General features: G+C 41.2%; 1 protein-coding gene across 1 annotated transcript in view; it reads left to right on the top strand.

Moving 5' to 3' along the window:
• The window catches only part of KCNK13 (potassium two pore domain channel subfamily K member 13), a 62,494-nt gene extending 44,479 nt beyond the window's left edge, over positions 1-18,015 (top strand). Inside the window, exon 2 of the mRNA XM_062638564.1 lies at positions 16,494-18,015. Within this exon, the coding sequence (XP_062494548.1) occupies positions 16,494-17,386 (893 nt within the window). The 3' untranslated portion in view covers positions 17,387-18,015. The remainder of the gene's footprint in view (positions 1-16,493) is intronic.
• Positions 18,016-18,820: the final 805 nt, after the last annotated feature.

Here is an 18,820-nt window from a genome sequence, read left to right as displayed (position 1 = left end):
AATATGGCAACAGTAGTTCAACCATAGTTTTCATTAAAGTGTCAGCCCTCCAGGAGCTCTAATAGTCTCAGTGAAGCTGAGTGCACTGAATAATTACTAACCAGGTTTTGGTCTACAGCTCCCTTCTGTCATTTCATGAAATATTTTTGTACTGGACCAGTGTCCTGGGTTCAGCAGTAGCAGTCATGTTTCTCCCCCTTGGTAGCTGATGCAGTGCAGTGTTTTGATTTTTGGCCTGGGAACAGAGCTGATAACAAGGATGTTTTGGTTTGGCCAAGGACTTTGTGAGCCTCATGCTCTGCCAGGGAGGAGGGGAAGCCGGGAGGAAGCAGAGACAGGACACCTGACCCAAACTGACCAAAGAGGTATTCCATACCACAGCACGTCATGCCCAGGATGTAACTGGGAGTTAGCTGGAAGGGCTGGGAGACTGCGGGATTGGAGGAGGTATGGGTCGGTGCTTGGTCGGGCTGGGGGGGGTGAGTTATCGGTTGGCTGGTGGTGAGGTGTTGTATTCTCTCCCCTTGTTATTTCCTTTATCATTGTTATTATTGGTGGTAGCAGCAGTGATTTGTGTTATACCTTAGTTACTAAACTGTTCTATCTCAACCCATGGGAGTTGCATTCTTTTCGATTCTCCGCTCCATCCCTCCAGGAGTAGGGGGAGGGAAAGAAGGGGGGGAGTGAGCGAACAAGTTACTGCCTGGTTTTAAACCACAACAACCAGCTAATTTGGTCATTCATCATTTCAATATAAGTACATACTCAAATCATGCTACAGTCCTAAAGCAGCCTGGTATGTCTTGGTTTGTGGTTCTTTTTCTCCTATTTTGCGCTTGCAGGAGGTTGGCAGTTATTCTGCCTATTCTCTTGACCAGGTTTAATTTTTCCCTGTTGACATCATTCTGCAATGTATGTATTGAGAATTTTTTGAAAACACAGCGACACAAAAGCTTAATCTTTTCCCATTCATTTAAAATGCTACTTTGGAGACTGTCGTGTATTTTTCTATCTGTTAAGAAAATTGCTGTGACCTCGAAACCATTCATTTCTTCAGGTCCTGTCGGGGTGAAAAAAAAATTTCGATGTAGTTCACAAGTCTTGTTTGCAGAAGAAAATGAGCCTCCAATGGAAGTCTGGTAAATTCTCTCTATATAACTACTTCACTGACAGGCTTTTTATTTTAAAAGAGATTCCTTTATTACGCAAGCATTTGGACCCATTTTTCAGCATGTTCATTATATGCTGAAAGCATATATAAAGCACCATTTTCTTTTCATGTATGGCAACCTGATTTGGACATAGCTTTCAGGAAGCCATTATAGAGAAAGACTGCTTGGTGACCTTTTAGTGCAGAAAGGTCTTGATAAATGGCCTCAAAACTTTCAGATTTATTTTCACAGTTAGCCACAGCACTGGTCACTCAGAGTCCTGAGAAATCCTATTATTTAATAATGTGTTTCTTTTCCAGATTAAAAAGTGCTGATCAGGTGCGGAATAAGCCTTGTAAATGATGGGGTTAGAAGCATTTAAACCTGTTGTCAGTACAGGTGACATCTTCAGTATTTCTAGGAAGAGCCAGGACTTTACTTTGTCATTTTGTCAAGGGTTTTAAAATGAACCAAGCATATTGTCTTTGGAGTTATCCATGCATTTCTTCTTCCCCTGGCAGAATACATTATGAATATATTAAAATAGGTGATGCTTCAGTTCCTGGGGTAAACATATGTAGTAAAAACATCCTCAGCTTCACCATTTTCATAAGCAGAATATGAAAAATAATTTTCCTTAAATGTAGTTATTTAACTTATCAGCAACAACAGTATCAAGTAAACAGTAAGACATCTGTGAAAAAGGTATTTACAAAGCAGGGTGTTGTACACAAGCTGCCAACAGCCAAACTTCTCTACTTCCAGGCTTAACAGCTTCGAGAAGACTGGGAAAAGCTGTCTTCCAAAATAATCTGAAATCTCTAGTAGTATTCTTGTGATAAATTTCTCTGTGCTTTTAAAAATGTCTTTCCTTCATTTAACACCAATGTTTGAAATGATGGGCCTTTCTTCAGTGACTGTTTCTTGGCACAAAGGCTAGGACATAGCCTGAGGTTAGATCTTTCAGACATCAGTAGAGTCTGTATGTTGCACTCCAGAGTCCATGCAATCTCTCTAAAGTTCAGCCGGGCATTTCTCCCAAAAGTTTTTACTCTTATATTTTTTAGCCATATGATTTCAACTCAGTGATTGTCATCTCTTCAAGTAATCTCTTGGAGAAGAACTCATTTCTGAATTCCAGGAGGCATCTCCTTTGTTGGGCCAGATACCTGTGGGCAGAGGGGAGAGCCCCACTGAAATGGCTTATTTTTCCAACAGCAGTGAAGTACTTGCTCACAAACAGAAGCCTTTAATTCATTTAACGAACTTGCAGAGAGAAACCTCAGAAAGTAGAGAGAAAGCAAATAAAAGAGTTTCTGTGGGTCTCAAAGGCGTTTGGGCATTCAACTTGTAATCAAAAGTGTTTCAGAAACAGTTTCACCTCTTCTGAAAGGATTCACTTCATTTTTATCTTTGCATGTATGAACGTCTCCTCTCCAGACATCATGGAAGTATAATAGGTATCTGCCTGAAAAACCTGTCATCCCATCTATCCTCTAGATGTTTTCCTGTCTTACTGGACAGCTGCTCTGCATGGCAGGCCCTGCTCCAAGCAGGGCAGATGGACTGGCCAGTCTCACCTCAGCCATCCTCTGATTTTGGGATGTGCTCAGTACATCACTTGTCCAGTTGTATTAGAAAATGACCAGTATTGTAGCTTTTGACCACTCTGTAACAATTTGTTATGTCGTTCAATTCTAACCTTCTCTGCATGCTTGTGTTGTTCTTGTTTGTGTGGATAAGGCAGCTGATACAGAGATTTTGAGTATGCTTGATGCAAAAGAGAGCAGGATTGGTCATCATCCAGATAGGTAAGAAGAGAATCAATCCTTGCAGTAGGTATTGTGTTGTGATTTTTTTAATTTTTTTAATGTGTAATGGCACAATACTCTGCCAGCAGCCAAAGTTGCTATGGAGGATTTGAAGATTTGGAGTAGTGGAGTGTGAACCTCCCTGTCCTATTTTACATATTGATCCTTTATTACATAGCTGTTTGGATTTGTGAAATCACATGAGCAGGCTTAGTCACTGGACATGGGCTTGTCTTAGACGTATGCTACTAGACCTGTCATTAAAAGAGCATCTCTGACTTCACAAAAACAGACATCTGCATTACAGTTAAGACATCCATGAGCTGGGGACTTAGCAAGTCCTTGCCTTTTGAAAAAGCCAGACATTTCATAAACAAAGCCACACACCTTGTCATCATGTGGATAGAAGCCAGCACATTGTTTTGACAATGGCTTATTCTTTTCCCTCCGCAAAAATTCATTGCGCTCTCTGTTTCTGTCAAACTTGATTTTGTTGTTGTTGTTGTTTTTCTTTCTTCTCTATGGTGTCCTAAGTTTGTCTTGACATTTTTTGCACCTGTAACGCAAATGGCAGTAACACTTTTGTCAGTGATGTGTTCTTTGTAGTAGTTCATGAGCAACACGGTCTAGTGAAAGAGGACACTGCTCATATCAAGGGGACTGGACAAGATGATATTTAAAGGTCCCTTCCAACCCAAACTATTCCGTGATTCTATGATTACTTCACAAATTCAGGTTTTATTTCCAAATGTCCATCCGTCAGCCCTCCCAGCATAAGCTTTTGCTTTCAAACTGTCAAAAAGTGTGAGAGCTCTCCTTTAACCCCTTCATAACTCCCAGCTTTTGAGACACAGATTAATGGATAAGAAATTTGAAGGTGATAAAACAGGTGTTCAAGTTCATTATTGCAAGCACTCACGGAACTGTCTGTTCTCCATCACCACTTCTGCAGTGATATTTACTGACATCTCTGATGTTTGCTGTAAGCATTGTCTGCCAGTTTTTATCATTTTAATCACAGTATTAATATTTGCTTCTGCTTTTACAAAGACTGTTTCAAAAACCTCGCTACATACCATACCAACAGCTTTTTCTATGCAATGTATGCTCATGGCCCTTGCTTTACATTTGCAGTTTCTGCAGCACCTGCTTGGGAACTGTGAAATTTTTGTCTTTATTCTTAGCATTTTAGGGCTGTCTGTTAGCCTCCAAGGAACTGTGTTTGTGCTGCCTTTTATGCTGTACTCCTTTGATCTGTCCTTCAGTCTGATGTACCCAAGCAAAAGGCTAACCTAATTTTCTGGTGAGGTTTCCCACAGTAGTGAGATAGCAGTGCTGAGGCCCTTGCCATCTGGTGGTTCTGGTAGTGATGGCTTCCAACCTTCCTCTCTGCAACCAAAATAAGGCATGAAATTGGTTAGGAAAAGGTAATCACACACAAACACACATGCACACATTACACACATGCACATGATACACACATGCACACATTACACCCATGCACACGTTATATGTTCCGTCATGGTACCAAAACCCAGTTTTCCTTATCTGTGTCTAGCTTCCTTACAGCCTGTAATGCTGCTCTTCCTTGAGCTTAACACAGCTGAGATCTTCCTGCTTTAGTTGAACCGTAAATGACACTTGCATAAAATTGCTCTGATTGTGTTGGTATTTAAAGCCAGGGAATAGCTTTCATTCTAAAGAAACCCCTTCACTAAAATGCTGCTAACAGAGTTTCCCCAGGCTCATGGTACCAAGAGGATTCAGACAGACACAACATTTTCTCACTTACCTTTTTCCACTGGAAGAAATGAAAAAACGTGCCTTGCTTCCCATAGATTTACCCCTAATGAGAAGGAACCCTAAAGTTTTGCTCCAGAGGGAGGCTGTACATGCCAAGAATTAAATTCACAATAAGCAAATCTAAATCAACCTTTGACAACTCTTAAAACAGAGGCAGATTTATACTGCCTAAAAGGAAAATTTCAGTGTAGATGAGTCTATAGCTTAATCAGTACACAACATTATGTTCCTGTTCCTTAATGGCTGAAGTTATTACGTTTACACAGACTGACTGACTGAAAGCAAACCCTTAAACAGTGTTAATTACATTCACAATTCAGACCAGGTATTATCTTGCCAAGATGATTTATGGCTTGAAGTTGCTGCTTATTGTTAGTAAGGTAGACAATTCAACAGAAAGAAAGGTTTATCTAGATGTATGTGTGTGTATTCATCATATACACACATGCTTATATGATACAGATATAATTAGATACATTTTTCAGTTTTACATGTATATGAATACATGCTCTTATGTATGTGCTCTTAAGTGCCTTCTGCTGTAAGGAACTGAGACAAATATTTTTAAATCCCTTGTTTCAGTCTTACTTCAAGATCTTTAGGTCTGCTTTTGATTCTTCACACATCACAAACACTTCACATATACAGAGTATATGCAGTATATACCTGTCTTCTGAACATACTCTTCTGGGATCAGTAAAAGAAGGCCAGTATTTTAAAGCATTTTTTCCTATAAATGTCTTTACAGAGACTCTTTTTTGGTGCTAAACAGACATAGAGTGCAACTTAGACTGTTACTGTGTTTCTCAGTCACCTTAAATTTAAAAGTATATGACTTTGGCTTTAAACTGAAAATATTTCTCTTGTGATTAAAATTTGGTTTATTTTTATGGTGGTTGTTTTAACAGGAATGGAGCTGGTGATGCTACTCATTTTTTTACTGTATTGCATAGAATGCCTCCTCAGCCATGGCATTTTTTTAACTGTGGAAAGGATCAGTTCATTCTACCATATTTCCTCATTGTTCCTGTGATAAATTTGCCTGTATCTTGGAGTTTATGATATTGCAGTGATTATAATTTAGGGAAAACCAGCTAGTGTTTAGCAATCTGCTGACACACAGGGGGTGTCTGACACTTTGCTGTGGTTGAACTTGTGTCACACCTATTTATAGCAGTTTTGCCAAGCTCTGGGAGGCATGTGGTGCCCACCCTGGGGAAAGGGGTGATGTGTTGGGTCAGTGGCAGGGTCAGATGAGTCTTCAGGTTTTGCTGCGGTTGGGCTGGATGGATAGGTACACACTCCCCTAAAGACACAGGCTGGGCATCCCTCCAGCACGTAGCAATCTTATTATTTTTAACTTAGTTTGAACAAGAAAAATGCTACTGCTTTAGCATCCTTCTTTTACATAGGCAACAAATAGACCTTTATTTTTTTTTATTGTAAAATGTAGGGCTTCCATTTCTCCCAAAAGAAATAGCAAAAAGCTGGTTCCAAATAGACTCGGACAGTGGCCTCTAGGGCTGCAGCCTCTGCCAGAGACCTGAGACAGGGGAACAGGAGCACTAACATCTTCACTTGTTAAATTGTAGTTGATGCTACTTGTCCACAGAACCAACAGTTGTCGTTATTATCAGCTGCTAAGCACACTTTGGCACAGGGTTTCAGATTGTCTTTGGGCCAAGTTTACACCCATCAAAGCTGGGCTTGGTGTCACCATCTGAGTATTTCTATGGAAGAGAGAGGTGAAAGCAGCACATTTGCAAATGGCCACAGGGACTGAACCTTACTGACTTCCCAGGGGCTGGGAAGTGGTAGTATAGATGTAATCAAGCACTCAACTACTCCCGCAGCTCCAGTAGAGCTACTGATGTTAGTCTGCCTTTTAGAGCCAGCCAAACTGTTGATGGATGTCTTTGATGGGTGTTCAGGCTAGACCAGATGTGGTGTTGCACCCATATATAGGTACCTCTTCATATGACATATTAAAATTGATATTTAATCAAATATTAAATGCAAATGCTTTAATAACATTCAAATTATTTCATTAGATAAATGTTTCTATCTTTTAAGGCTAAATAAAACCTACACAAACCTTTAAATGACTGTTCAACAAGCCACAAAAAGGCTTGAAAATAATAATATCTTTTCAAAACTGAGTGTTTGAGCCCTGTTCTTCCCTATAGTAACACAAAAGGTGTACAAATTTACAAATTTATCTAGGGGTGGTGAAAAGACACTGAGCATAGCACCTCAGGCTTCAAAAACTACAAAAAAATTATAAAGGGAAAGCAGAAGGTAGGTGTAAAATATTTATACATGGAATTTATGATCGTACAGGAGCTGTAACAAGTCTGCATAAGTTTCTTACACAAAACCTGGAATGAACCTTAAATAAAATATAACCTTAACTGTATAAAGCAGAATGGCAAGGTTTCCATAAATAATACTATGTGAAAACTTACAGTAATGAAAATTACAGATTTTCTCCCCCAAAGGGTCATGTATTATTTAAGGGCTACACAGACATTGTAACAGAGGTATCAACAAAGCTATAAAGATGTCTATTAAAATTGAATTTTTGTTATATTTTTCATCCAAAGTTTTTAAAGTCTTTTAGATTTCTTAACATTGGAAACTTTTTTTAAGTTAGGTTTCTGTTCAAGGCAGAAGATGCAGTTTGTATATGTGAAATGAGAGAAAGGCAGTGACAGGTACCCAGCTCTCCAGACAGGTTTAACAGTTATTCACTGAGAGCTGCACTTCGCTGTGTTAAATACAGACATAGCTTCACATATACCAACACAAAACCAGCTTTTCTTACACTCTCCAAACCACAGCCTAAGATTTTGTTTTTTCCACTCTCAAATTCCTATTCACATGCTGAGCATGACACTAGCATACATCCATGTTGCAAGACTGCATTTACAGAAGGCTCTTGACAGAGGCAAAGAAATGTTATGTCTCCCTGACATAACATCTCCCTGATGGCACAGAATGAGCACAGGACTTGTGCAGTCCTTGAAGCAGTATGTCCCTCTTGTCCTTTGACTTTATTGAAACAGCAGCAAGAGTCCTGTCTGCCAGTTTGATGACTCCCCAAACAAATTAGAGAGGGAAAAGAAATCTCAACATATATGAGAAAGTGTAAGTTGTACCTGGGTAACTATATTGGTACATCAAAACATCTGATATCATTAGTTCATTAGTTTCAACATCAGTATTGCCCTTTAGGAATGGACTTAACCATGACAGGAGATCTGCAGGAGGTTACATCTTTCTCAGCCTGAGCATGACACTCCAGGTGCAGACGTGCACAGAAGGAAGCAAGCAGCAGCATCACTCAAGGCAGGGTCCCAGATCACCAAGCAGCCAGTCACTCAGCGTAGCTGTGTATCTGCTGATACAACTCTGCTCTAATAGCCCTGGAGGCATTTCCAGCTTTGTTTTTTTCTTCCCAGAGTGCTTGGGATGCCTGGGCAGGAGATACAGAGCTCGTTCAGGCAAGCACATCTGGGAACAGAGAGCATGTAGCACAAGCAATGGTAATAGCCATACATCCCTCCCTTCCTGGGCAGGCTGAGTGTACTCCACGGAAGTTTCTCCACCACATAGCCATGTGCACAAGAAAATAGCATTATCAATGAAATAAATGCTACAACACATCAGGCTGTCCCAAATAAAATATTATTGTGTCAAATAATTGTTGCAGTAAAGGAGAGTTTCAGTACATGGCTAGCTCATTCTCCCCTCCTTTTCAGAGAGAAGGTCAAGATGTTGAATGGTTGTGACAGCACGTATGGAGGTATGTCTCACCAACAGCCACACAAATACTCAAATGCTGAGTTTCCACTGGTGGGAACTCAGAGATGTGTACATGCATGTGTGTTTGTGTGTGATTTTCTGCATACACTTAGCAAAATGAACCCCACTAGACATTATTTTTAATATCAGAAATCAGACCTAAGTCCAAGTTTACTGCTGTGAGGTACCTGAGACAATACTGTGCCTGCTTCCATGGATGTGTCTTCTCACACAGAGTTCCACAGAAATATGTCTTTTTCTTCTCTTCCTGGGACAAAGGACTTAATGTCTTCGTTCCTTTCCAGAGCAGAACTCAATTACAAGCTTGCTGACACAAGAGTGTCATAAGGGGAGTGATGTGGCATCATGTGAGAGCGCTTTAGCTGCTCCTAGAAGAGTTCCTATGGGTGACAATTACTCCAGCAGAACTAAGAGTTTTGCTAGGACTACTTATTCTGCTCAGACAGCACCTGAGTAGGCAATTATGGCAGAAGTGGATTTTGGCAAATTATTAGTGTCTGCAAACTGTAGGAACAGTGTGCAGTACAGGACATTTTCTCAGTAAAGTCTTTCAATTACTCAGTTCTTTGAAGTCTCTTAGAGATGTTTCTTCTGCCTCTCCTTAGAAGCACAAAATATCCTTACATTGATAGTTCAGTGCAGAATGTGTCTCAGGGAAAGCAGGTCAGCATCTTTGCAGGTATCTAAAACTGTGTATATTCCTTTTTCCTAATGAGCATTTTCTTGATAATCTTTCACTGTAGTTCAAAGTCTTGGTCTTATTTAGCTTGGTTCACACCTGGCATGATCCTCAATCATTTACTGGTGACTGTTCCACTAGTGAAATTCATCATTTCCCCAGTGAGTCATAACCGAAGTAGAGCTGATTGATAGAGAAAAACAAGGAAAAGAGTTAATCAAGTAAATAGAAAATGCGTTAGGAATACAGACACAACATCACAGATAAAGAGCTCTGACCGTAGGCTAAACTGGAGAGCTCTTTCATGATGACGTTTATATTTCTAACGTATGATTCATTATTGTTGCTACAGTGTTCCCCCCTCATTTTACCCACTTCCTCTTTGTGGGAAGGGCAGGAGCAGTGAGCTGCACACATTGAAAAGGAAATGAAACCTCTCAGAAGAGAGATGTATTTTGCAGAACAATAGAAAGACCCAGTATCATGATCAAAAATTAACTGTAAAATCTGTATGTCTGTCCCAGTCTTCCTACACACGTTGTATTTGGTGCTCCAGGCTTCATTTGTGAGGAATTAGGATTGATGAACTGTTTCTCATACTCTTTCATGGTGTCAAGCATACCAGGAAATGAAAACTGAAGGTTTAATTAATGTAACCTGTGAATGTCAGGACATCCAGAATCCAGAAGAACATGCCAAACCATGTGTCAACAGGCAGAGGGAGATGAGTGAGAGTAGTGATCCAGCATGGATCTATATTATTTGAAACATTGCAGTTGGGAGCACTGGAGTATTTTACAAAAGAAAAGATGAAATGACCTAATATTGACCTGGATTCCCTGAATGTGTGTGTTGTATGTGTGACATGCCAGGGGGTGGGTGGCCCCAGTCCCCTGGGCTGTTCTCCTTGGCTGTGTCTGGGGAACGGGATGTGATGGGGTTAGAGGACACAGGCAGAGCAAGAACGTCTCTGTGGGACTGCTGTACAGCCTTGTGGTCCTGGAGGTCCAGCTTTTGGAGCCTGGTGCTTGCTTTAATTCAGCTTTTCCAGATTTTCAGAGGTTGATTAATAAAAGTATTGAGGAGAGAAAATAGAGAACCTAGGGTTTCATGTAGAGTAGATTAATCATAGAAAATTGATGCCTGTTTCCTCTTGTTAGATTTCAGTATAACCATGTTCCTATTAGATTGAGATAAATTGCTCACTTAATGTTGTTTAATATTTACCTTCTATCAGAGGATTCTGCTTTAGAACATCCTGTTGGACCTCAGTCATTCTTATCAAACTGACTACTGATAAGAATTACAGCTGCTTGCTTTTCTTTGGTTATACCCAGGACTTGCTTTGGGAATCATGATTATGTTATCCTATTGATGTGTTTGCACTTTTTAATTTCTCTTTTGTATAAGTAACCTGTATACTCCTGGAATGTGGATCCAGAGGTGGATTTTAGAGCACTTTACAGTAACGACCTTCACAATGAAAGGTTTGCTGCCAAGACAAAATCTACAAAATTGTTTTGTGTAGGAGGTATGCAGTGCTATCGAAAACTTCCAGTGACTCAGAGTTTAAATTCCTTCCAACTTCTGGAAATGTAGCTCTGCTACAGAGAAATTCAGAATTAGTAGGAATACTCAGCAAACAAATATGAATTCTTGCATAAGCAGTATATGAAGAAATCAGAGCACGACAGTTGAAGGAGAATTGAAGTTTCAAGGAATGTGGTTGCTCAGTTCAGCTGAGTATTAGGAAAGACAGGACCAGTTTATAGTAGTCAGTAGATCATCGGGCACAGGCAAATCAGTATCTTACTGATTTTGGAGTAGAAATCTGAAATTTTTACGAAGAAGGTGTTCTTCATTGCTGGCCTGGTAAAGTTAGGATTTGTCGTGCACATCTATCAATGGTGCTAATATAGTGTCATATCTGCAGACGTATCCAATAAATCAACTGAAACACTTTTCGGTACCTTAAAAACATTCCATTTTGCTGACTCAGAAAGATCTGTTCCCACTTGATTAACTATAACCTCAGTTTCTACTTGAAATAACTCTTTTCTGGAAATGTCACCCAACTTGTAAAGTTCACTACATTTCACCAGCATTCCCTCATATCCTAAATTAACTCAGTAGCATTTTCCCTGCTGTTGTTTCCTGGTTTTGTTTCTTCACACAAGAAGTAATTTTGTATTAATCTCCACCTGTCAGCCACTGCTTTTATTTCCTCTTTTCTATGATTTCATAATTTCATTTTATATTTGCTTCCCAGTCTGCAGCTTAACTTCTTGCTCTTGCACTGTTACGCTGTATGGATCAGACTGATGTTCTAATTGTGTACTAAGTCATTTGCCTTCTATATACTTCACTGTTGGTTTCACCTCTATTTCTCATATTTCAGTAATCTCTTTCAAACTGTCAGGACTGAGTTTTTGCACGCAGGATTTATAAAAGAACTCAAAATGAAACTGCTGCTTAACCAAGTGTAGCTTATAACCTTAAGTCAGTTTTGGTGCAGGGAGAAGAAAAGATAGCAAGTATAGCAACAATTTGTAGAAAAAGCTGCAAAGATGTTCCTGGGAACCATAGGCCAGTAAGTCTGTCTTCCATAGAGGCACATAGGGATGTGTAAACAAGAATATAACTAGTGAGGAGCATCAAAAATGTGGTACAGCCTTTGCAGAGGGAAGTCAGCTCTCACAAAACCAGCAGTGTACCTGGACATACAAAAAGCTTCTTCACAAACCTATTCATCAAAGCCTCTAAAGAAATAATTTGACTATTAGTGAAATATTGCATTCTACTTCAAGATAATGAAGCTTTTAAAACTCTGAGTTTTCAATTATTTTTTCCATTCTTTTAATTTCAAACTGATTTTTTTTTAACAAAAGGTGATCGATATTTTGAAATTAAAAGTTTTGTCATAAAAATGCCAAAAGAAAAGATTTAATTTCATTTCAGTTGTTTCAGCCTTTTACAGTTTTGCCCTCCTTCATCTCTTGGCTGAAACAATTCACCAGATTTATTTGGATTTATGAATATGTCAAACACCTCAGGATTCCATCTGGAAAAATATTTACTTACTGTCAAACAAGTCTTAGTCTATAATACAGTATCTCAAAATAATCCCAGGTGTAACACAGTGATGGTTAAAGTTAACCAGGCATAGTGTGGCCCAGTACATGGAAATAAGAGGCATTTTAAGAACTGAAATTATTTCTGGGACTAAAAGCTTATAGCTCAATTTTGACAAATTGTCTTTGAAAGAAAATATTTGTTGAATTAATATCTTCTTTCAGGTTTTCTGTTTCAGTGCTTCTGTGGAAATGTTAGTATTGATTGCTACATGCTGAGATTTGTAAATAGAAAAATGAATGCAAAATTACATTTACTCCAGGAAGTAAAAAGAGTGCCCCTCCTGAAGAGGAGGAGCTCACAAGGGACAGTCACACTTAGAGGCTCGCTGCCTCTCTGGGTCAGTGTTCTGCACCTTTTGGGTTTATAGTTCACCCTGCATTTCCCATCATGCCTATTTGGATGCCTTTGTAAAGTGTTTTTTTACCCACACAATTGAGCTCAGAGACAGAATCCAAGTGACTAAACAAATGAACCTGAGGAGCTCAGGCTCTGGCCATCAAATCAGCAGCAGTTTCCCCAGAGGGGCCTGTAAGAAACAACTCCAAGGTGTAATGTCATATGGGAGGTGTGACCCTTAACTGTATTTCTCTTGCCAGGGCATTTCCCTGTGCTGTGAGAGATACATGCCAGTCCCTGGCACTGTTCACCCTATGCCAGAGGCTCCCCACTGTCCATCTCTGCCCAGCACCCACTTCTTCAATGAACAAAGTAGTCCAGGGTTGGGGCAGCCCCGACCTCCTCCCTGCCAGCTGCTTTGGGCAGATCCCACCAGCTGCAGAGGGGTTCCTCTTGTCCATTGGTCTTTATGTGTCTGTCCACAGGGTGGAGGTCATGGCTTGCATGTAAGCCATCCTGCACAGAAAATAAGCATCAAACTGGGATCAGGTCATGGAGCAGAAGGGGAAGGTAGAAAATGAACGGAAATACTTGTGTGCCAAGGGGAACGATGGCACAAAGAACATTTTGTCTATGTGGTTTGTGTCTTACCATGCTGTTCCCCACAGCACAGAGCTGCAGTCCAGCTCTCTCTAGCACAGAAATTTGATGAGGAGGCTGGCGTCATGCAGGTCCTCTGAACACTGAGGTTTAACCATGGATGCAGGCAGAGATGCAGCACTTCTCAAGAGCCTGTGTCTGAGGCTGTCTGGGGCTGTTGATCAGAGAGGATTGTGCCCAGGGCTGAAGGCAAGGGCTGCCACTTAACCATGTGAGGCAGAACCAGTGTTAGGGAGGAATTTGTGCTGACAGGTTGCCAGTGAAGGGAATATGAGTGCAGTTCAGCACTGTTGGGAACATGGTCTCTTCGCACGGGAGTTGTCTGTCTTCCAAGCACAAGCTTATCACACTAAATAACATTTCCTTTATTTCCCAGAGCTTAATGGCTTTATTTCATAATTTGCATCTCACAATTTCAAAGAGAAGGAAGCAAATCACAGAATCACAGAATCCTAAGGGTTGGAAGGTACCTCCAAAGATCATCTAGTCCTACCCTCCTGCAAGAGCAGGGTAACCTAGAGTACACCACACAGGAACTTGTCCAGGCAGGCCTCAAATATCTCCAACGTAGGAGACTCCACAACCCCCCCTGGGCAACCTGTTCCAGTGATCTGTCACTCTCACAGTAAAGAAATTTTTCTGATGTTCACATGGAACTTCCTATGCTCCAGTTTACACCCATTGCCCCTTGTCCTATCACTGGACATCACTGAAAAAAACCTAGCTCCATCATCCTGACACTCACCCTTTACATATTTGTAAACATTGATGAGGTCACCCCTCAGTCTCCTCTTCTCCAAGCTAAAGAGTCCCAGCTCCCTCAGCCTCTCCTCATAGGAGAGATGTTCCATTCCCTTAATCATCTTTGTAGCTCTGTGCTGGACTCTCTCCAGCAGGTCCCTGTCCTTCTTGAACTGAGGGGCCCAGAACTGGACACAATATTCCAGATGCGGCCTCACCAAGGCAGAGTAGAGGGGGAGGAGGACCTCTCTTGACCTACTAACCACACCCTTTCTAATGCACCCTAGGATGCCATTGGCCTTCTTGGCCACAAGGGTACATTGCTGGCTCATGGTCACCTTCCTATCCACCAGGACCCCCAGGTCCCTTTCCCCTTCACTACTGTCCAGCAGGTCAGCCCCCAACCTGTACTGGTACATGGGGTTGTTCTTCCCCAGATGCAAGACTCTACACTTGCCCTTGTTGAATTTCATCAAGTTCCTCTCCACCCAACTCTCCAGCCGGTCCAGGTCTCACTGAATGGCAACACAATCCTCTGGTGTGTCAGCCACTCCTCCCAGTTTAGTATCATCAGCAAACTTGCTGAGGGTACATTCAGTTCCCTCATCGAGGTCGTTGATGAAAATATTAAACAGCACTGGTCCCAGCACCGACCCCTGAGGGACTGCACTAGTCACAGAGCTCCAGCTAGATTCTGCCCCATTGACCACAACTCTCTGCCTTCTTCCTTCCAACCAGTTCTTGATCCACCTCACTACCTGATCATCAAGCCCACACTTCCTTAGCTTATCTATGAGGATGCTGTGGGAGACAGTATCAAATGCCTTACTGAAATCAAGAAAAACCACATCTACCGCTCTACCATCATCCATCCACCTAGTTACTTGCTCATAGAAGGCTATAAGGTTGGTCAAACATGACTTCCCCTTGGTAAAGCCATGTTGGCTGCTCTTAATGACCCCCTCATCCTTGATATGTCTAGAGATGGTGTCAAGAATAAGTTGTTCCATCACCTTTCCAGGGATGGAGGTAAGGCTGACCACTCTATAATTACCCGGGTTCTCCTTCTTTCCCTTCTTATAGACTGCTGTGACATTTGCCATCCTCCAATCCTCAGGCACCTCACCTGTTTCCCACGACTTACCAAAGATGATAGAGAGTGGCTCAGCAATGATGTCCGCCAGTTCCCTCAGCACCCGCGGGTGTATTCCATCCGGACCCATCGATTTATAGATGTCCAGATTACTTAACTGATCCCTAACCCAACCCTCATCTACCAAAGCAAACTCCTCCTTTATCCTGACTCCTTCCGGGGCTACAGGAATCTGGGTCCCCCGGGGAGAGTCTGCAGGAGTAAAGACAGAGGCAAAGAAGGCATTCAACACCTCTGCCTTCTTTATATCCTCTGTCTCCAGGGCACCCACCTCATTCAGCAGTGGGCCTATACTGCTTCTTGTGTTAGTTTTATTCGCTATGTATATAAATAACTGTGTTTCTTGTCCAACATGATTTTTCTTTTCTCCCAGCAGTATTGTTTTGGCTTAATTGATCAGTTATGTAATCCCTTATTAATCCTAATAAAACAGCAGCAAAGTTTTTATCATGAGTATTGCTCCATATTGCTCAATGATGCTATGGATATGCTTTTTATTCTTTAGTAATATCTTATTAAAGCAAGATTGTCTTATCAAAAGTTTTAACCAAAACAAAACTACTGTTGTAGGCTTTAGCCTAGGCTGTTTAGCTTAGCACAGACTTAATCTGTGTAGTCGGACACAGAGAAATAGTACAGCTTCAGTTCTGCTGATTTTAAAAAGGGCTGGTAATGGGTGACAGACACCAGTGTCAGATGCTGGGTGCTGGGTGCTCTGCCACTTGCGCTTACAGCAGGGAGCTAAATGAGGCTCAGGAATATTTCACCTAGTGTTACAAAGATTTGGTGGGGACAGACCCCTACAAGGCAAGAGCCACCCTTGGGTCAGACCCACAGTGCAGAGCAGCATCACAGAGAAGTAAGTGGATGCAATAACCCTGAAGCCTGGAAGTGATCCAAGGCACAAAGAGGAATGGAGTGAGCCTAGCAACTAGACCAAAATTCAGACCTACACTAAACTCTTCTTTCCAGTGTGTTTTCTTCTGCTTTTTATTTCATTCTGATTCTGGAGGAAATGTTGGCATTAGTTTCCTTCCCCTTACTGCTGGGACATGGCCAAGCACAAGGGGGCAGCAGCTGGGGAGAGCGTCGGTTTTTTCCCACGCCTGAGCTGCCAGTTCATTAGTCTTGCATGTGACAAAACTGCCAACGTGATAACTACAGGTCTGTTCTTTTCAACTGTTTGTTTTGTCTTACAGGGTTTGGCATGACCACCCCAGCCACCGTTGGAGGCAAAATTTTTCTGATATTTTACGGCCTTATAGGATGTGCAGGGACCATTTTGTTCTTTAACCTGTTCTTGGAGCGCTTGATCACTGTCATAGCCTACATCATGAAGTCCTGCCATGAAAGACAGCTGAGGAGGAAAGGGGTTCTCCCTCACAACAGCCGGTGGGGCTCAGGGACCTCTGAGGTAGACAGCCTGGCAGGCTGGAAGCCCTCTGTGTACTATGTCATGCTGATTTTATGTGTAGCATCACTCATCATTTCCTGCTGTGCCTCTGCAATGTACACACCGATTGAAGGGTGGAGTTACTTTGACTCACTTTACTTCTGCTTCGTGGCCTTCAGCACCATTGGTTTCGGTGATCTGGTCAGTAGCCAGAACATCAAGTATGAGAGCCAAGGCCTTTACCGCTTTGGCAATTTTGTCTTCATACTCATGGGGGTGTGCTGCATCTATTCCTTATTTAATGTGATCTCTATTGTTATCAAACAGTCCATAAACTGGATATTAAAGAAGTTGGACTGCAGGTGCTGCCACAAATGCCAAAGAAAATTATTCCATTCACGGAGGAATGTGGTAATGCCAGGAAATGTGCGCAGCCGGCGAAACATCTCCATCGAGACTGATGTTGTCAACGAGAGCGACACAGACGGACGCCGGCTGTCAGGCGAGATGATCTCCATGAAAGACTTCCTGGCCTCCAATAAAGTCTCACTGGCCATCATGCAGAAACAGCTGTCAGAAACTGCTAATGGCTATCCGAGGCAAATGAGCTCTAATTCAAAGCAAAATGGATTCTCTGGTGGGGTTGGAGCCCTAGCAATTATGAATAACAGACTGGCAGAGACAAGTGTGGATAGGTAAAATAATAATAGTAGTAACAGTGAAACAGTGGGAATCATTTCAGCAAGCGTAGAAACAATGTGAACCACGCAGAAACAGCTAGGGAGATGGTGTCACCAGAGGGTGGGATGGATGTGAATGGCATACCTTCTGTTGGAAGACCTTTGACACTTTTTTGGGGCTGTCACTTAATGTCTTTGCTCTTTGAATTGCACCAGTCTCAGCCTTCCTTCTTCCCCTTCCTTCTGTTCCTCAAGCAGGTCACTGCACGAGAAATTTGATTTAGCCTTCAGATCAATTTTCCCTACCTGTTCTCCTCCATTTATGTGAAATACAGATTTCAGAATAAGAAATCTGTGATGTGGGAAGAAATCAAGTGTGTCTACTGAACACATTCTTAATTCAAATACTGTTCTGAGCTCTTAAGTATGTCCTCTTGTCATAACTGTTTTCTGAAAGTAGCTTATCAGGGACCCAAAGAGGAATCAGTCTTTCTCTATGATATTGCAGATCCGATTTAATGGAAATTAATACGAAAGTTCCTGGGACTATTGTGGATCTATTGTGATGTGAATGAGAAGAGAATTTGGCCTTTATAATTTAATTTAGTCTTCCCTTTAAAAGGATACTGTCAAAAGTGATAGAAAAAAAAATCATGTTTTGCAAATGGAGAAAACAAAAGCAGGCTGAATTTTTATTCTAAGATACTTTTCCTTCTAGAATTGAATCCCTGTGGCTTTCTATTTCAGAATTACCAAATTAAATTGAAAACTGCCATACTGATGAGTTGTATCAATTAATCCACAATAACAGAGACTTTTCCAAATTTCTGCTCATATTTTGCTCAATTGTGACTGAAGCAATTGAGCATCAGCGTTATGTAATGTGCAATTAGATTGCCATGCCAACATTCAATGTATTACTGTAAGTGACTGTGATCACAAAATCAATTCATCAGTGTCCTTTTTACCTTTCATGTAATTCTGTCATTCTTCACCTGTTTTTCTGCCTTCTGGTGATGATAATGACAGAGTCTTGATTAGGGAAATAGAAAATGTTTAACTCCTCATTTTTCTCAATGAAGTGTTCTGAGTGTCTGTTACGACTTGAAAGAAGACTTCAATGAGAAGAAAAGGGAGAAGAATATAAAAACAGGAAGAAAAGAGGTGGTCTTTAATGACAGTGAAATCATCCTTCGTATTAGGTAACTGAACAAAAAATAAGGTATAAAGTTACCATAAAGTCTAGCAAGAATTTAAGGAAGACTGGGCTGAATTTCTGATTCTCCTTTAACCATGAAGTGCATTAAAGCTAAACCATGTAGGAGAGTGTAAATAAGGAGAATTGGTCACAAAGGACCTCATACAATTCCCCTGAAAAGAACAGTACATGCATCAGGACTGTTTTCCCACAGCTATAAAGCCTTGCAGAATACTACAGTTCTGGGGAATTTAA

The sequence above is a fragment of the Pezoporus occidentalis genome, unplaced genomic scaffold (genome assembly GCF_034315485.1).
Source record: "Pezoporus occidentalis ecotype Australia unplaced genomic scaffold, CSIRO_AGI_Poc_V1 ctg115, whole genome shotgun sequence".
NCBI lineage: Eukaryota > Metazoa > Chordata > Aves > Psittaciformes > Psittacidae > Pezoporus > Pezoporus occidentalis.
Note: the sequence above shows the minus strand (reverse complement) of the source record. Positions and strands in the feature narration are given on the sequence as shown.